The 14,166-nt window shown below is 56.1% G+C and overlaps 7 protein-coding genes across 7 annotated transcripts; 1 reads left to right on the forward strand and 6 right to left on the reverse strand.

Moving 5' to 3' along the window:
- Positions 1-268: 268 nt before the first annotated feature.
- On the reverse strand, positions 269-1,673 carry nit2 (putative hydrolase nit2; the record flags this gene model as incomplete). The annotated part of the gene is made up of 4 exons (XM_032021801.1): positions 269-290; positions 592-1,370; positions 1,495-1,587; positions 1,662-1,673. The coding sequence occupies 4 exons, from the start codon at positions 1,671-1,673 to the stop codon at positions 269-271; spliced, it is 906 nt and encodes a 301-aa protein (XP_031881215.1).
- A 424-nt stretch (positions 1,674-2,097) lies between these two features.
- Positions 2,098-2,727, reverse strand: CGGC5_v009699 (uncharacterized protein; the record flags this gene model as incomplete). The annotated part of the gene is made up of 2 exons (XM_032021802.2): positions 2,098-2,462; positions 2,544-2,727. The coding sequence occupies 2 exons, from the start codon at positions 2,725-2,727 to the stop codon at positions 2,098-2,100; spliced, it is 549 nt and encodes a 182-aa protein (XP_031881225.2).
- A 406-nt stretch (positions 2,728-3,133) lies between these two features.
- CGGC5_v009700 (uncharacterized protein) lies at positions 3,134-4,466 on the reverse strand (the record flags this gene model as incomplete). The annotated part of the gene is made up of 4 exons (XM_032021803.1): positions 3,134-3,208; positions 3,260-3,408; positions 3,472-4,186; positions 4,257-4,466. 4 exons carry the CDS (start codon positions 4,464-4,466, stop codon positions 3,134-3,136), a joined length of 1,149 nt encoding a protein of 382 aa, XP_031881226.1.
- Positions 4,467-6,002: 1,536 nt separating this feature from the next.
- On the reverse strand, positions 6,003-7,214 carry xyn1-4 (Endo-1,4-beta-xylanase 1; the record flags this gene model as incomplete). The annotated part of the gene is made up of 3 exons (XM_032021806.1): positions 6,003-6,242; positions 6,298-6,933; positions 6,987-7,214. The coding sequence occupies 3 exons, from the start codon at positions 7,212-7,214 to the stop codon at positions 6,003-6,005; spliced, it is 1,104 nt and encodes a 367-aa protein (XP_031881249.1).
- A 1,808-nt stretch (positions 7,215-9,022) lies between these two features.
- CGGC5_v009702 (uncharacterized protein) lies at positions 9,023-9,466 on the reverse strand (the record flags this gene model as incomplete). Its single annotated transcript, XM_032021807.1, has 1 exon — positions 9,023-9,466. One exon carries the CDS (start codon positions 9,464-9,466, stop codon positions 9,023-9,025), a length of 444 nt encoding a protein of 147 aa, XP_031881276.1.
- Positions 9,467-9,851: 385 nt separating this feature from the next.
- Positions 9,852-11,311, forward strand: rps602 (40S ribosomal protein eS6; the record flags this gene model as incomplete). Its single annotated transcript, XM_032021808.1, has 5 exons — positions 9,852-9,857; positions 10,016-10,102; positions 10,208-10,570; positions 10,986-11,153; positions 11,216-11,311. 5 exons carry the CDS (start codon positions 9,852-9,854, stop codon positions 11,309-11,311), a joined length of 720 nt encoding a protein of 239 aa, XP_031881247.1.
- An 875-nt stretch (positions 11,312-12,186) lies between these two features.
- Positions 12,187-13,679, reverse strand: Prps1 (Ribose-phosphate pyrophosphokinase 1; the record flags this gene model as incomplete). The annotated part of the gene is made up of 8 exons (XM_066152206.1): positions 12,187-12,413; positions 12,467-12,504; positions 12,557-12,882; positions 12,954-13,048; positions 13,108-13,202; positions 13,329-13,355; positions 13,497-13,526; positions 13,603-13,679. 8 exons carry the CDS (start codon positions 13,677-13,679, stop codon positions 12,187-12,189), a joined length of 915 nt encoding a protein of 304 aa, XP_066008429.1.
- Between the last annotated feature and the right edge of the window lie 487 nt (positions 13,680-14,166).

Genomic DNA, 14,166 nt, shown 5'->3' on the forward strand with positions numbered 1-14,166 from the left:
GGGGGCGCTCTAACTCTTATCACGGTGCTACCGAGTGCCAGGCTCAACATCATCATCAAAACCTATCCGTACACCGGTACACCCTGACCGCCTCCCCTCCCCGGCGACGAGGCTTTCTAGAAGGACTTTTTTTTCGCTTTCATCTGCAAGATGACGGGGACACTGCATCTGCCGTACCCAGCGTGACCCTGCTCCTCGGGATTGTGACAGCTCACATGGGAAGGGGGGAGGGGGGGCGTGCCGCGTGCCGTGGGCGGGCGGCTTACACCTAGATTCCAGGGTACACATCGCTTGTTTCCTCTCGTCAGTCAAACCATCCAGCTGGTACCTTTCTCTCTCTCTCGATATGGAGAAGAGAGGGGCCGGACGAAGGGGAAGGGAAGATCAGTGGGATATACCGGGGGCGTGTGCGTCTCCAGGGGAGGGGGGGAGGGGGATGCGGTTGTGCTGTTCACAATATGGAAACACGAGACATGAGGCTCAAAGGCGGTGTGACGATGTGCAGCAAAAAAACGTGTCGTCCGGGAACAAGAAGAAAAAAAAGGGAGGCGGGGGCAGCAAAGAGGAGGAGCAAAGGCAAGGACAACTCACGTGCGTCTGACCAACGGCATACCCTCGCGGATCCTCGTCCACTCATCCAAATCCACGTCGACGAAGCCAATGGCCCCCTCGGCGCCCTCCTCGGCCCTGCCGTCGGCGTCCACACCGCCGAGCTCCAGCCTGACGGCGCCCCAGGGATCGACGACCATGCTGTGGCCGTAGCTGCTGCGCTTCGCGTTGTGCGCGCCGACCTGCGCCGCGGCGACGACCCAGCTCTGCGTCTCGATGGCGCGCGCGCGCAGCAGCGTCTCCCAGTGCGCGCGGCCCGTCTTGAGCGTGAAGGCGGACGGGTACAGCAGGACCTGGGCGACGCCGGCGCCGCCGTTCTCGGGCAGGAAGGGGCTGCGGGGCGCCGGGTGGGTGAGGGCGAGGGCGGGCTCCGGGAAGCGGAGGTCGAAGCAGATGAGGGAGCCGATGCGGCCGACGGCGGTGGGGAACGGGGCCGTCAGGGCGGGGCCGGCCTGGACGGTGGCGGACTCGCGGAGGGCGCCGTAGTCGAAGAGGTGGAGCTTGTCGTAGGTCGCGGCGGCGTTGACGGAGCCGTCTGCGTCGATCCAGAGGCTGCGGTTGAGGAGTCGGGGCCCGCCGCCGGGGGAGTTTGGCGAGGGCGGGGCCGGGACGTGGATGCCGACGTTGACGGCGAGCGAGTGCTTCTTTGCCGCTTCTTGGAGGCCGAGGACGAAGGGGGATGTGGACTCGGGCTGGGCGAGGGAGAGAGATTCCTGGGGGCTTGAGGCGATGTAGTCTGCGGCCTCGGGGAGGAAGAGGACCTTGCGGGTGTCAGTGGGATGTCTTTGTTGCGGGACGTCTTTTGTGAGGCGCTTGGGGCGAGGGAAGCCATGTCTCTGCCCTCGTGACGCCTCAGAACGAGTGTTTTGAGGAAGAAAACCGTACCTTTGCGCCACCAACAGCGGCCTTGGCGACTAGTTTCACGCACTGCTCGAGGTTATGCGCCAGCGACGCGGTTGAGCATATCTGGCCGACAGCCTGTGTGATGCCAAGACGTCAGTAAAGTTGCGGCTACACCACGTGGTCTTGTGTCAAGTTGTGGCAGCCCGTACCGCGATCGCCATTGTCTGGGAGTGAGATGGGACGATATGTTAAGACCTGGGATTGTCCTGGGATGAGACACATGAAAGGTAGGATCTGAGATGGTGTGGGTGCGAGTGTACAACACCACGTGGCGGGGAAAACAACATTCAAAAGAAACAAGAGCCACAGGTTAGAGGTTGATGGTGGTTCATGCAAGTTTGACGAAAGTCAAGGTTGTCGTTGAAGAGGTGAGTGATGCCGTTCATCGGCATGTTTCTCGCCTTATCGCTTATCTCGCGGTGGGTTGCAGCGGGGTAGACTTGGTGTCGCCATCCCGACCGTCTTCCCCGCGGTCAATGACAACATCAGATGAGACACGCCTTTTTCATCAATCAAGTCGATTAAGTCAATCGCATTGATATGCAGTCCCTGCCTGGTCTGGCCTTGCCTGGCTAGTCCTTGGCCTCAGTACCACTCATCGGCATCGTGCTCCCCATCCAACTTCCCCTCCTTCTCCAACCGCGCCAACGTCTCCTTGCATCTCGCAACCACGGCCTTGCCGTACTCCGGCCCGATCGGCGGCGACGGCTTGCTGGTATCGTGCCTGAGCCAGGGAACCTTCTTGGCGCCTCCAGCCCCGGCGACGCCCTTCTTGATGGTTTCAAGCGCCTCGTCGTCGAACGCAGCCCCGAGGATGATGGCGCGGGGTGGGACGGCGTAGTTCCCCGTCCCGATAGCGCTCGAGTCCGGGTGGGACGGCGGGGTCTGTGCCGTCAGAATCGCCGGGATGATGGCGGCTCCTGAGGCGGGCGTCATGATGAAGTGGACGACTGCGTTTTGGGAGGAAAGTGTGTGAGCGGATCAGCCCGGTCATCGATGCAGCCCGGGTGTGCCAGACGACTGGGGCTTACCTTCGTATTCCGGCTTCAGGCCTTCGATGACGACACGGCCGACGACCTCCGCCTTGCCGCAGACGATGACGGGGATTGGTGCCTTGGTCGTTTCGGAATCCATCCCGAGCAGTTCGCGCAGTGAGGACGGCGCGTCTTGTTGGTTCTCGGCGTCTTCTCTTGCTTTTATCTGCCACTCATGCATATCTCTCTTGGGTAATTGTTGCTGCTGGTTTATTCTTGGATCCTTGATTGTTGTTCGCTGCGAGTTGGTAAACTGTCCTCGTTTGAGAGGGCGACAATCGCTCTTTAAGGGCAATGTGTCACGTCAGACTCGGTTAGTCGCCATAGTCCGCGGTCTTCAAAGTCGCCCTCGGTGCCGAAACTCCACGGAATTAACGCAGCGATCAATTGCTCCAAATCCACACTGGCGTTGACTGGCGTATGGTTATGTAACCCAACTGCATGAATAATTTCCCCTATAATGGTTGTGGTCTTAATTATTCATTCACAGTCCTCTTAACTATTATGATTATGACGTAGATGGCTGGCTCCATCGCACGACTGGATTTATGCAATGCACTTCCGTATTTACATGCCAGACTGATCGCTTAGATCAGGCAACCCAGACCGTTCTGGTACAGGAAATCAGACATCTTGCTCGTCACCTCAACGTGAGAAGTGCTCTGTTGGATAGTTAGCATTGTATGCACACACGATACAAGGAAACCACTTACGAAAGCTAGGCCGTGTCCAGCCTTGGGAACGATGTAGGCCTCGAAAGCGCTGGCGTTCTGGAAAATTATACCCGACGATGCCGGGATCGAGGGCAGATCGGGGTTGCCGGTCGCGAGGCAGTTTCCTCCGCAGAACGGAATGTCCCTCTCTGCAGAAAATATCCTCATTAGTCTGTGTGTAACAACAACATTCACAACAATCATGGACTTACCACCAGTGACAATGAGGACAGGCCCCTTGAACGCGTTGGGCGACGCAGCCTCGCCGCCAACAGTCAACAACTCGCCCACCGTAACCGGCTGTCCCGCCTCGTACACGGCCGTCAGGATCTCCGGCTCAAAGTTGTCCGGCCCGAAGAAGTTGACCTGCACGCCGCCCTCGTACGCGGACGCAATGTACCCGTCCGCGTAGTCGCTCAGCGTCGGCACCTGGTTCGCCTGGATGAAGGCGCCGCCGAGGATGAAGTCCGCCAGGAACGACCCGTTCTGCGCGAAGCCCGTCAGGATGATGCCGTCCGAGACGACCGGGTACAGCGCCGTTAGCGCGTAGCTGTGCGCGGAGCCGAACGAGTGGCCGACGTGCACGACCTTGGCGAACTTGCGGTCCTCGAGGCCGGGGAGGGTGCTGTCGCGGACCTTGTCGGTGAGCGCCTTGAGGGCGGCGACCTCGAGCATGGCCTGGATCTCGTTGACGGGCTCGCCGTGCGAGGACTGCGCGATACCGAGGCGGTCCCAGGTCAGCGTCGAGAAGCCGTAGTCGTCAACGACGGGGCCGACGTAGCTGTACTCGCCGCCCTTGGCCGAGAAGTCCCAGTAGCTCCTGTCGAAGCCGATTCCGTGGGTCAGGATCTGGATCGTGGCGCCTGGGCCGGTATCGGGTTCGCAGTAGGTCGAGGCCAGCTGGTAGGTTCCACTGACGTCGGCATACTGTTTGAGGTGTTAGTCGAGGGTTCTGGTCGGTGGGCAAGCTCCGGAGTGTTGGTTCGCATCGACTTACATCTTTCAGTACTGTCGCGGTGTAGTTGGCCCCTTGTTGCGAGAGGTTAAGCAAGAAGTTAGTCACTTCGACGTTCGTCTTGGGCGCCTCGAGATCGAAGACGGCGTTCCGTGCCGAGATGTCGACTTCGACGGTGATGTTCTTGCACATCCTGGCCGAGGCCAGAGCCGCAAAGGCCAGGGGTAGTGTTGTTGAAATTAGGTTTACCATTGTGATGAATTATGTTGCGCTTCGTCGTATGTAATGCTCACGGTAGTTGATCTGGGCTGCGTCGTGATAATCCAAGACAGTCAAGAATTGGGACATGGACAAGGCTCGCGGGTTATATACGTAAAATGCCGAGACGCCGCGATCATCCTCCTTCTCTCCGCAACAGGCTGACAGGCAAATTGTGATGAGCCCCCAGACCCGTAGTCAGGACCCATCACCACCGGGCCAGCCGCCTGCGCACGCATGATGTCAGTAGTCATTCCTTAAGCCTCGGTATCGATGGAATTGAGCTCAATGAACTCACCGTTTTGAACTGCGAAAAGCCATCCGTAGCCCATCCAGGCACCTGGCCGCGATCCGGTCGTCGTTCTAGACTCAACCCAGCCAGACTAGCCGTCTAGCGTGGCAGCAACTAAGCTACACTTTTTCTGGAATGTTTTGCATCTCTCAAAGGAACCTTGGGAGTGTAAACACGCTTTGTGAGTGGTATCTAATAATTCCATATCTCCTGCATGCTCCTTCCCGCGGAGTTTGCTCCGCCTCGACTGCTCTTCGCTGCGCCCAATCCCGAGAACGAGCATCGTTAGCCTTCAACAAGACAGCAAACAGAAGCCGGATAGGCTATCTAGGATATTTCAAATTCTCGCAGATCTCACTTCGCGTGCGCTTAGTGAGCGACTGCTAGCCCGCAACAGATGCGCAAGATGACGGCACCACCAGGTGGACTTCCACTCAACCCGTCCTAGCTCTTAGCGGCAACGCCTCAGCCGAGCGCCGTCGACATCAAAGACTGCTGGACCCCGCCATTCTTTGAAGCCCAACTTGTTAAGGTTATTTGTCAAAATCATCTTGATTTACAAAAAACACTGCAGACTGCAGGATCCAGGGTGGTTCGACAAACCCACAAGATGGCTCGAGGCACCTGCTTGCCCAAGCTCTAAACCATTGACAATTAGCGGGCCCTGTCACGATCACTAAACTGTCAAAGATCGCCAGGGAAAATGTCCGACACGTTGACGAGCCCATGGGTGCTGCTCCGCCTGACTCCGGCAGATGAGAGGCGTTGGGGCTCCGATAGATCCGGGAGTATTAGTCAGGATGATCTGCAAACCGGGCATAGTCCGGGCCAAATTATGATGGACGCTGTAGATTATTCTTCTCGAACAGATTCAACATCTTTTGTTCGATGCAGCTTTGTTCGCTCAAGATGTATGGCACCCAGAATTTCCATCGTTGTTTGGCTGTTGAAGGAGCAGGCGATCCGGATCATGCGACTTCGTCGTTGTGAGTGAGGACTTAAGACACTCATATCGGAAGTGAACATCGGGCTTCTTCGGAAAGCTGGTAACTTACAATAATCTGTCAGACGGCGTACTGGGCATTGCAGAAGTCTGCGTTGCGATGTCATGAAAGTAACAATTATATGTGTACGCGCACGTCCTTAGGTGACGTGCTAGACTATATCTTTTGAGTATTCACGCCGTCTCTCAAAGCTAAAGTGTCTTTCATTATGCATTATATGAAGCCTCTGGGTACTCAAAACAGCTTCCTGCTCTTGCCAGAGTCAAGTCCTCGTCGCCTTCTGCAAGGGGGAGCAGTCTTGTTCTTCAGTGCCTCTAGCGCACCATCGTAAGCCGGGTGCTTGCTGAAGTCATCAAACCAGAGAAGGGCCGCGCCCTCGCCCTCGAAAGTGTAGGGAACCCAGCTGAAAGGGTCGTAGAAGTCCCAGATGGTGATTCCGACGCAGGCGGGGACTTGGACACAGGCTCCGACGGACTATTCGGCGTGTTAGTGTAATGCAAACCTTCGAGACTTGTGGTCCTCTACTTACAGCCTTATAAGCCTCCTTCTGCCACTCCAAGTTGGTCTCGTTGACGGGAAGCTCGATCCTGACGTCCAACTCAGTCAGCGCGACCTCGACGCCGAGCTCGGCGTAGCTACTGATGACCTCAATCTGCTGGTCCAGAGTCGGCGCGCGGTGGGCAACCAAGTGAGCCTGCATGCCGATGCCGTCGATCCTGATGCCGTCGGCCTGGAGCATCTTGACGATTCCCCTGGCGGCCTCGCTCTTGGCGCTGACGCTCTCCAGGTTGTAGTCATTGTAGTAGAGCTTCGCATCCGGGTCGACCTCGGCCGCCGTGCGGAACGCCAACTTGATGTAGTCTTCACCGAGCACCTTGTAAAAAACCGACTGGCGCCATGTGCCGTCGTCCTCGAGCGCCTCGTTGACGACGTCCCAGGCGTAGCAGCGGCCCTTCCAGTGGCCCGCGACATTTGTAATGTGCCGGACAATCACCTCCTCGAGCTCCTCGGGTGTCCACTCGGTAGTTTCGACCCAGGGGGCTAGCTGGCTGTGCCAGACGAGGGCGTGACAGCGGAGGAGCTGGCCGTTCTCCTCTGCGATCGAAGAGACGATCTCGCCCTCGGTGTAGTTGAAGACGCCGGGCTCAGGCTCGGTGAAGAGCCACTATACGCGATGTTAGTTGACTTGGGAGGTACTCGACAGAGTTGGTGACTGACCTTCTGTCCGTTGGTCGGGGTGGTCTGGCCAAACTCATTGATGTCATCCAAGATGGCATCGTACTGGGTGTAAGACGCCTCCAGACCGGCGCGTTCACGCTGTCCCGGAGAGTCGGTCGCAGCACCAAAGTAAAGCAGGCCGGCTTTCTTGGCATAGTACTCGAGCTGGGCCGAGGCCAACGGCAGCGACGCCGCCAGCAGTGGCACGGTAAGAGACTGGATATGCATGATAACCGCGGACCGAACGAAGAAGACCTTTCTCAAGAGACCGAGATCGGGAGGTGAAGGAGAACAGGATCAGCAACTCCACGTCCGCGGGAAGACAACTCAATTCATATATGCAAGGTCCAATGCAACACCGTTCCCCATCTTTACCCCAATTTCTCAACCGACGGGACGAGAATGCTCTCCGGATCACCCAACATGGCGGGGCGAAGCCGGTGATATTGCTAGCCCCAGGTGATGTCCTCCAAGTGAGGAGAACCTGGTCTGGCGTCGTCCACCGTCTTGGGCCCAAGACCTGCAGGCCTGGGTAGCATTCTTGTTGGTTGGGTAAACAAGACAGAGGGCCGCTTGGCCCGTTGGACTCAGTACATATGAGAGATGGTGAAGGGAATACCCGTGATGTGGGTTATAAACCAAGAGCGCTAGAACAGGAGCTCATTCCGGCAAGAACCAGAAGTTTAGAGGTGCCGGTTGAACAGAGCCAATAGCGCGACCACGGCTAGCGGGTGGCAGGGGTCGTCCCTGGCATGAATATCTCCATCTCCGGCTGGGGCGAAGGGAAACCAGTCAATCAGGCTGTCTGCGGTTAAATTAGAGTTGCAATTGCAAGATGCGCCAGCTATTTATCCTAATAGCCACCTCGGGTAGTCCCCAACGTTCCCCCTCACGCAGTCCGCGGAGGTGTGGAGAATCCCTGTCGAACATGAAATGAACCATTGACTCTGTGATGTTGTGACGGCAACATTTTTTGCCCTCTCTTGGCTTGATGTCTTGATGATAGCACCTTGTCGGTGAAGGCCGAAATCAGAACAGTAATAATATCGCCATGGGACGGAATTCTGGTCAATCTAGGTCAATTGGGCCCAGTGCCAAGTCTTTTGGTCGGTAAGGTATTCAACGGCTGGTTTCAAAGTGTGTTTTCGTCTGTTGACGCCTTCTCTCGACTGGCTGCTGCTACAATAGTGGCCTTTTTTGCAGTCGATCTCAGGCACTTGTTTTCCTCCCGAGCTTCCTGGTTCTGTCATTATTCTCGTCAATGCCGTCCATATTTCCGCCGCCGCCACCCTCTTCCACGTCCACGTCCTTAGAACCCCCAGCTCGGAAAGGATGCGCCGCAGGACGGCTGGGACTGGCGTTCGCATGAACGAAGTAGAAGCGTGAGGAGCGAACCTTTGTTCATGCGACTCCACACCTGGGAACTGCTAGTCTCTTGTTGACATGCGCTCCGTGAATAGAGATGTGTCAATACTCTGAACGATGCTCTCCACCAAGAGACTCAAATCCGGCCTACCCTTCTGTCATGTCGGATGCTAATCTCGATCGTTTCGAACGGCGTGTCTTCGTGGTCTGTACGCCGCTTCGTGACTGAGCGACATGGCAAGGTGTTTCTGACTGGTGCGGCCAATTCTTGCGCGCCAAAATTTGGTGATTTCCATAACTCAGCGTTAGCCGAATAGCACGTATTGTGAAATACCAGAACCCGGCACGTTTCGTCGCGGCGGCTTTGTCTGCGCATGCCAGTGATGTTCCTGAGAATACCTCCTCCTGATCGCTGCTGTTGATACTGTACCAATGACAGAGCAGCCACGACCTGACATTTCCTTGTTGTGAATGTATCAAACCGACCTAGCCCCCTAGAGATGTATTCCCGGTCTCGTTCGACGATCGAACACTGTGCGGTCCAAGGCGCATGCATGTAAAGGCCTCCGAGAGGGCAACTCGCTGCACATGAGGCCCACCGCTTCGGTCTTTCACCAGAAGACTCAAAAGTTGCTTCGACGACCTTGAGCCGTCGCGAGCGACAACTTCCCCTATGAAGTATGCTCTGTCCCGACGGGCTCAGGCCGCTGCCCAAACATGATCTTGTACTTGACAATCTCAGCAATTTCCAGCTCCTCCTCCGTCTCTCCGTTGGCGCCTGTATTCGCTTCTCCCTTGCGGCGAACAATGGCCATCGCCTTCGGGAGTTTCTTGACTTCACCGCTGAGTCTCTGGTGCTGACCGACGTACAGAAAGACTCGCTTCATCCAAGCTGTGCTGTCATCTCCAGGTTGGTATTCCGGAAATACGATTCTGCCAACGGGGACCTCAGGCGCAGTCTTATCACCCTCGCCGTCGGCATTGAAATGAGGCAGATTGAATGTGCCCTGCATCTCAAGCAGTGCAAGTCCTGATGGGGTCTTGATAGTTTGCGGCAACGGGTTGTCAGACCTTGGAGAACCCTTTTTGGGCGGGTAGATCTTGACTTCCGACATGGCGGGTGATCGCTCGAGGTGCGTCTATGTGTGAAGTTCTCAGAGGCGGCGAGAGTGTATGATGTCCGCAGCTGGTGATGAGCTTGTCAATGAGATGGCCGAAGACTTGAAGATGTCGAGATTACCTAAGAAAGAGCGTCTGGCCAGGTACGTACTTTCCGAAGTCCTCAATCACGTGAGAAAAAGCTCGATCCACGTCGACTTGCCGCCGCCAGACCTGGACCAGGCTCAGTCCATTCTGATTGGCCGGCCAGCTCCCCAGCCCTGAGGCCCCTAGCGACACACACATCTCGAATTTCGGCCATTTTCACTTTTCACTCTTTTTTTCCAACTAACCGCAGCCAGTCGACAACTTCACGACCCTCATCCCCAACCCGCCGGCAAGATGAAGGTAAGATATCACCACTACCCACGAGCACGACGACCAGAGAAGAAGAATTGTCATCATGTCGATTCAATTTTGCTGCTGTCGCCGCGCGACCGCCAAAATTTCGGCGGGGAAAACTTTCGAGAAAATTGACGGGCGCTGACCATTTTCCCTCCAAACAGTTGAACATCTCCTACCCTGCCAATGGCAGCCAGAAGCTCGTCGAGATTGAGGATGAGCGCAAGCTCCGTGTCTTCATGGAGAAGCGCGTACGTTCTTTTCTCTCCCTAGCGCGAAAGACCTCGTCGACACCGAACAGGACGACCCAAGTCGAAGCGATAGACAACAAAAACATGGACTAACAACCACAACAGATGGGCGCTGAGGTCCCCGGTGACTCCGTCGGCGACGAGTTCAAGGGCTACATCTTCAAGATCACCGGCGGCAACGACAAGCAGGGTTTCCCCATGAAGCAGGGTGTCATGCACCCTACCCGTGTCCGCCTCCTCCTCTCCGACGGCCACTCCTGCTACCGCCCCCGCCGCACCGGTGAGCGCAAGCGCAAGTCCGTCCGCGGCTGCATCGTCGGCATGGACCTCTCCGTCCTTGCCCTCTCCATCGTCAAGCAGGGCGAGGCCGACATCCCCGGCCTGACCGACGTCGTCCACCCCAAGCGCCTCGGCCCCAAGCGCGCCACCAAGATCCGCAAGTTCTTCAGCCTCACCAAGGATGACGATGTATGTGTGCTCCTTTCGCAGTGTCCCCGCTCCGGGAACATCAGCCACTTCGTCATCGCCTACCAACGGTGCTGCGGTGGAGGATTTCAGCAGACCGGGTAGAGTGTGAGAGACGGGACCGTGTCTTCCCATCCCTTTTCCTTCCGGTAACCCCACTTCTTGCTCTTTGTTGCTTTGCTTTTCCTCAGGAACCCAGAATCTTTTCCCGACCCGAATACTTTTGAAGCCCGCGAGAGCTCAAGATTTGCGTTACGAAGAGAGGAGGACCCTCGAGGGAACGAGCAGTCAAACATGAGGAAGAAGGGGGGCCAACGGAAAGAAGGGGGAAGGGAAGCACGCGTCGGCTTTTGCTATCCAAATCACAGACCAAAAACTGCAGTCGCTAACCTAGGCACTTCTTTGCCGTAACTTATAGGTCCGCAAGTACGTCATCCGCCGCGAGGTCCAGCCCAAGGGCGAGGGCAAGAAGCCTTACACCAAGGCCCCCAAGATCCAGAGACTCGTCACTCCCCAGCGTCTCCAGCACAAGCGCCACCGCATCGCCCTCAAGCGCCGCCAGGCCGAGAAGGTCAAGGACGAGGCTGTACGTCATCCTTCTGCTTGCTCTTCACCCCTAGAAACTTCGACGCTGACTCCCCTCTGCAGAACGAATACGCCCAGATCCTCGCCAAGCGTGTCGCTGAGCGCAAGGCCGAGAAGGCCGACGCCCGCAAGCGCCGTGCCTCCTCCATGCGCAAGTAAATCTAACCCTTGCGTATGGCGTTGGTTCAGGTGGGAAAAATGTGAAAAGGTAACGAATCACTACTTGGGGTCCCTTCTGGTTTCTCTTGCATCAGGCGCGGGAACGGGAAACGTTTTTTCAAAAAAGACGGGGAAAGAAGGATGCGGGACTGGATTAAGTGTCATGAGACCAGTCTTGAGTTCTTTTCTCAGTTCACGAATGTAATAGGGCATTCAAAATGGAAATGCTTCCTTGACGCGCAAATACCACAGCGATAAAAGTTTTTGTTTGAGATGTTTCATGATATGTCCCCTCGCGTCTTCCTCGCCCGTCGTAATCCTGACATGCTCTCCGCAATATCTCCATGTAAAGAACGCTCATCGACCCGATGTCTGTTGGCCGGGGAGATCTTCGTGGGCTTTGCCTCCATAAAATCCGATCCACACCTTTGACGTGGGCCGTTGCTCAACTTCAGGGTCTAAAATTTTCTTACCCCAGACTCACCGCCTGTCTCCAGTTGGAGCCATGGGCTGAGATCCACCTTCGGCTTTCACAGATGCCCAGCAAGTGAGGTCGACGTTGAAATTAGACGGTTAGTAGACATCAATATGGGTATCAAAACGTGAAAGACGATTTTTATTCTACCCCGTGGTATAAGTTCACATGAACCTGAATTTTCTGTCTAAAGCAGTTCGTAATCTGCCTGAAAAAAGCAACCTTGCCTGAATGCTATTTTGTGCCGTGACGCCCACCCCTTTTTTGAAAAAGAACAAAAAGAACAACGATGCCCATGATATTGTTCCAATCTTGGGCTACTGCTGCTGCTGCCGGCCCTTGGGAAGCCCTTGGGAAAGAAACCTCAAAAAACCATTGGAAATAACTATCCCGATTTCTCCTACACGGGAACGTGGTTGAAGAGGTAGCTGACGCTCTCGCCGTTGTGGGTGCGGCGGATGGCCTCGCCAAGGACCTGGCTGATGTCGATGACGCGCAGCTTGGGGCAGCGCTCGATCTTGTCGCCGAGGGGCACGGTGTTAGTCACGACGATGCGGGACAGGCAGCTGTTGTTGAGCGTCTCGACGGCGTTGCCGCTGAGGACGCCGTGGGTGACGATGGCGATGACTGGTACACTGGTGAGCATAAAGAACGATATCGATGAGAAGGAGGAAACCTACCCTCACGAGCACCGGCGTTGTTAAGAGTCTCGGCAGCCCTACAGAACAGTTAGCAGACGAAAACATCGTCAGTGGCACGGTTATACGTACTTGGCGAGGGTACCGCAGGTGTCGGCCATGTCGTCGACCAGGATGGCGATCTTGTCTCTGACGTCTCCGACGAGAATCATGCGGCCGACGACGTTGGGGCGAGGGCGCTCCTTGTGGATCAGGGCGAAGCCAGTCTCGAGGCGATCGGCAATACCGGTGGCTCGCTTGGCACCGCCGGCGTCGGGGGAGACGATGACGGTGTCCTCGACGCTCATGTTGGACTTGATCCACTGGAGCACACTAGGCTCGGCGTACAGGTTGTCGACGGGGATGTTGAAGAATCCCTGGATCTGCGAGGCGTGAAGGTCCATCGTGATAACGTGGTTCTGCGTGTCGCAAAGACGAGCGTCAGCCCTCGTTGTGTCCTCATTACCATTCTCCCACCAGCAGTACTTACGCATCCCGAAACCTGGAGCATGTTGGCAACCAGCTTGGCGCTGATCGGAGCACGACTCTTGTCCTTCTTGTCCTGTCTAGCGTAAGGAAAGCAAGCTGTGTATCTCCTCGTCAGCAGGCAAACCCCCCATGATGTACTTTTCGGTGGTACTGACGAATGACGGCGGTGATTCGGCGGGCGGATGCGGTTCTGCAGGCGTGGATCATGATCAGAAGCTCCATGAGGCCGTCGTTGACGTTGCCAGGCTCGCTCGATTGCAGGATGAAGACATCCTCGTCGCGGACGCTCTCGCCAACGGTGACACAGTAAAGACGTCAGTTCAAAAATGCTCCCAAACTCAAGCCGCCCATCTCGGTCGAGAGATTGTTCGCTAACCTGGTTTCTTGGTTGGAGTAGTTCAGACTGCAAGGAAGCACAGCGGTCAGCCATCAACTGCGACAATCGGGAATGCAAAGAGTTTTTTTGTTTTCGGTTTTTATTTGGGGCAGTCGGCGCGCGCGGGAGAATCGTGATCGCTCGGCGGGGAGGAAGGGAATCGCTCACCTCATAGTCTTCGCAAGAGGAATTCCAAGACTGTCGCGGCGCAAAATTGCAGGTCAGCAAGAGCCAATTTCCGCCAAGCCGTTCAATTGAAGAAGGAGAGACATACCGCTGTGCGACCTTCTGGGACAGCTCCCCGTGGGAGCTGCCCTTCAGCAGCTTGATATCGTTCGCCATGTCCCCCATGAGGTCGGTCGTAAGTGTGACGACGGGAAGAAGAAGAGAAAAAGAAAAGAGGTCGAGAGGGGGCGGCTGGTCGCGTAAATAGGCAAGGCCTGCAGTACCTGCTGATGTTTGCAGGCTAAGGTCGAGTTGCTCGGCGAATCGAAACGCAGCGCGGGGTCAAGATGGAGGGGTATGGCTATCGGTCGTTTGGAGTCGCACCCAGTTGTCTTTGGAAAGTGTTGTGAGACGTGTGGTGGTTATGCGCCAGACTAGCACAGCAAGATGATCTCTGGGGTGTGAGAATAAGAGGGTCGCGTTCAGTTGCCGACAACGAGGTTGCAGATTTTCTTGTCAATTGTGAACTTTGCGGTTGTCACCGGAGAATACTGCGGGAGGGAAAGGGAAGAGAAAAAAAAAAAAAAAAAAGGACTAGCGCCCTGCCGTCATTGTTCCGCCATCGCTGAGAGGTCAAAATGGTCTGTGGGGAACAAGCAAGGGTCCCCAGGTC

The sequence above is a fragment of the Colletotrichum fructicola genome (genome assembly GCF_000319635.2).
Source record: "Colletotrichum fructicola Nara gc5 chromosome Unknown KSG_Nara_v1_contig05, whole genome shotgun sequence".
Classification (NCBI taxonomy): Eukaryota; Fungi; Ascomycota; class Sordariomycetes; order Glomerellales; family Glomerellaceae; genus Colletotrichum; species Colletotrichum fructicola.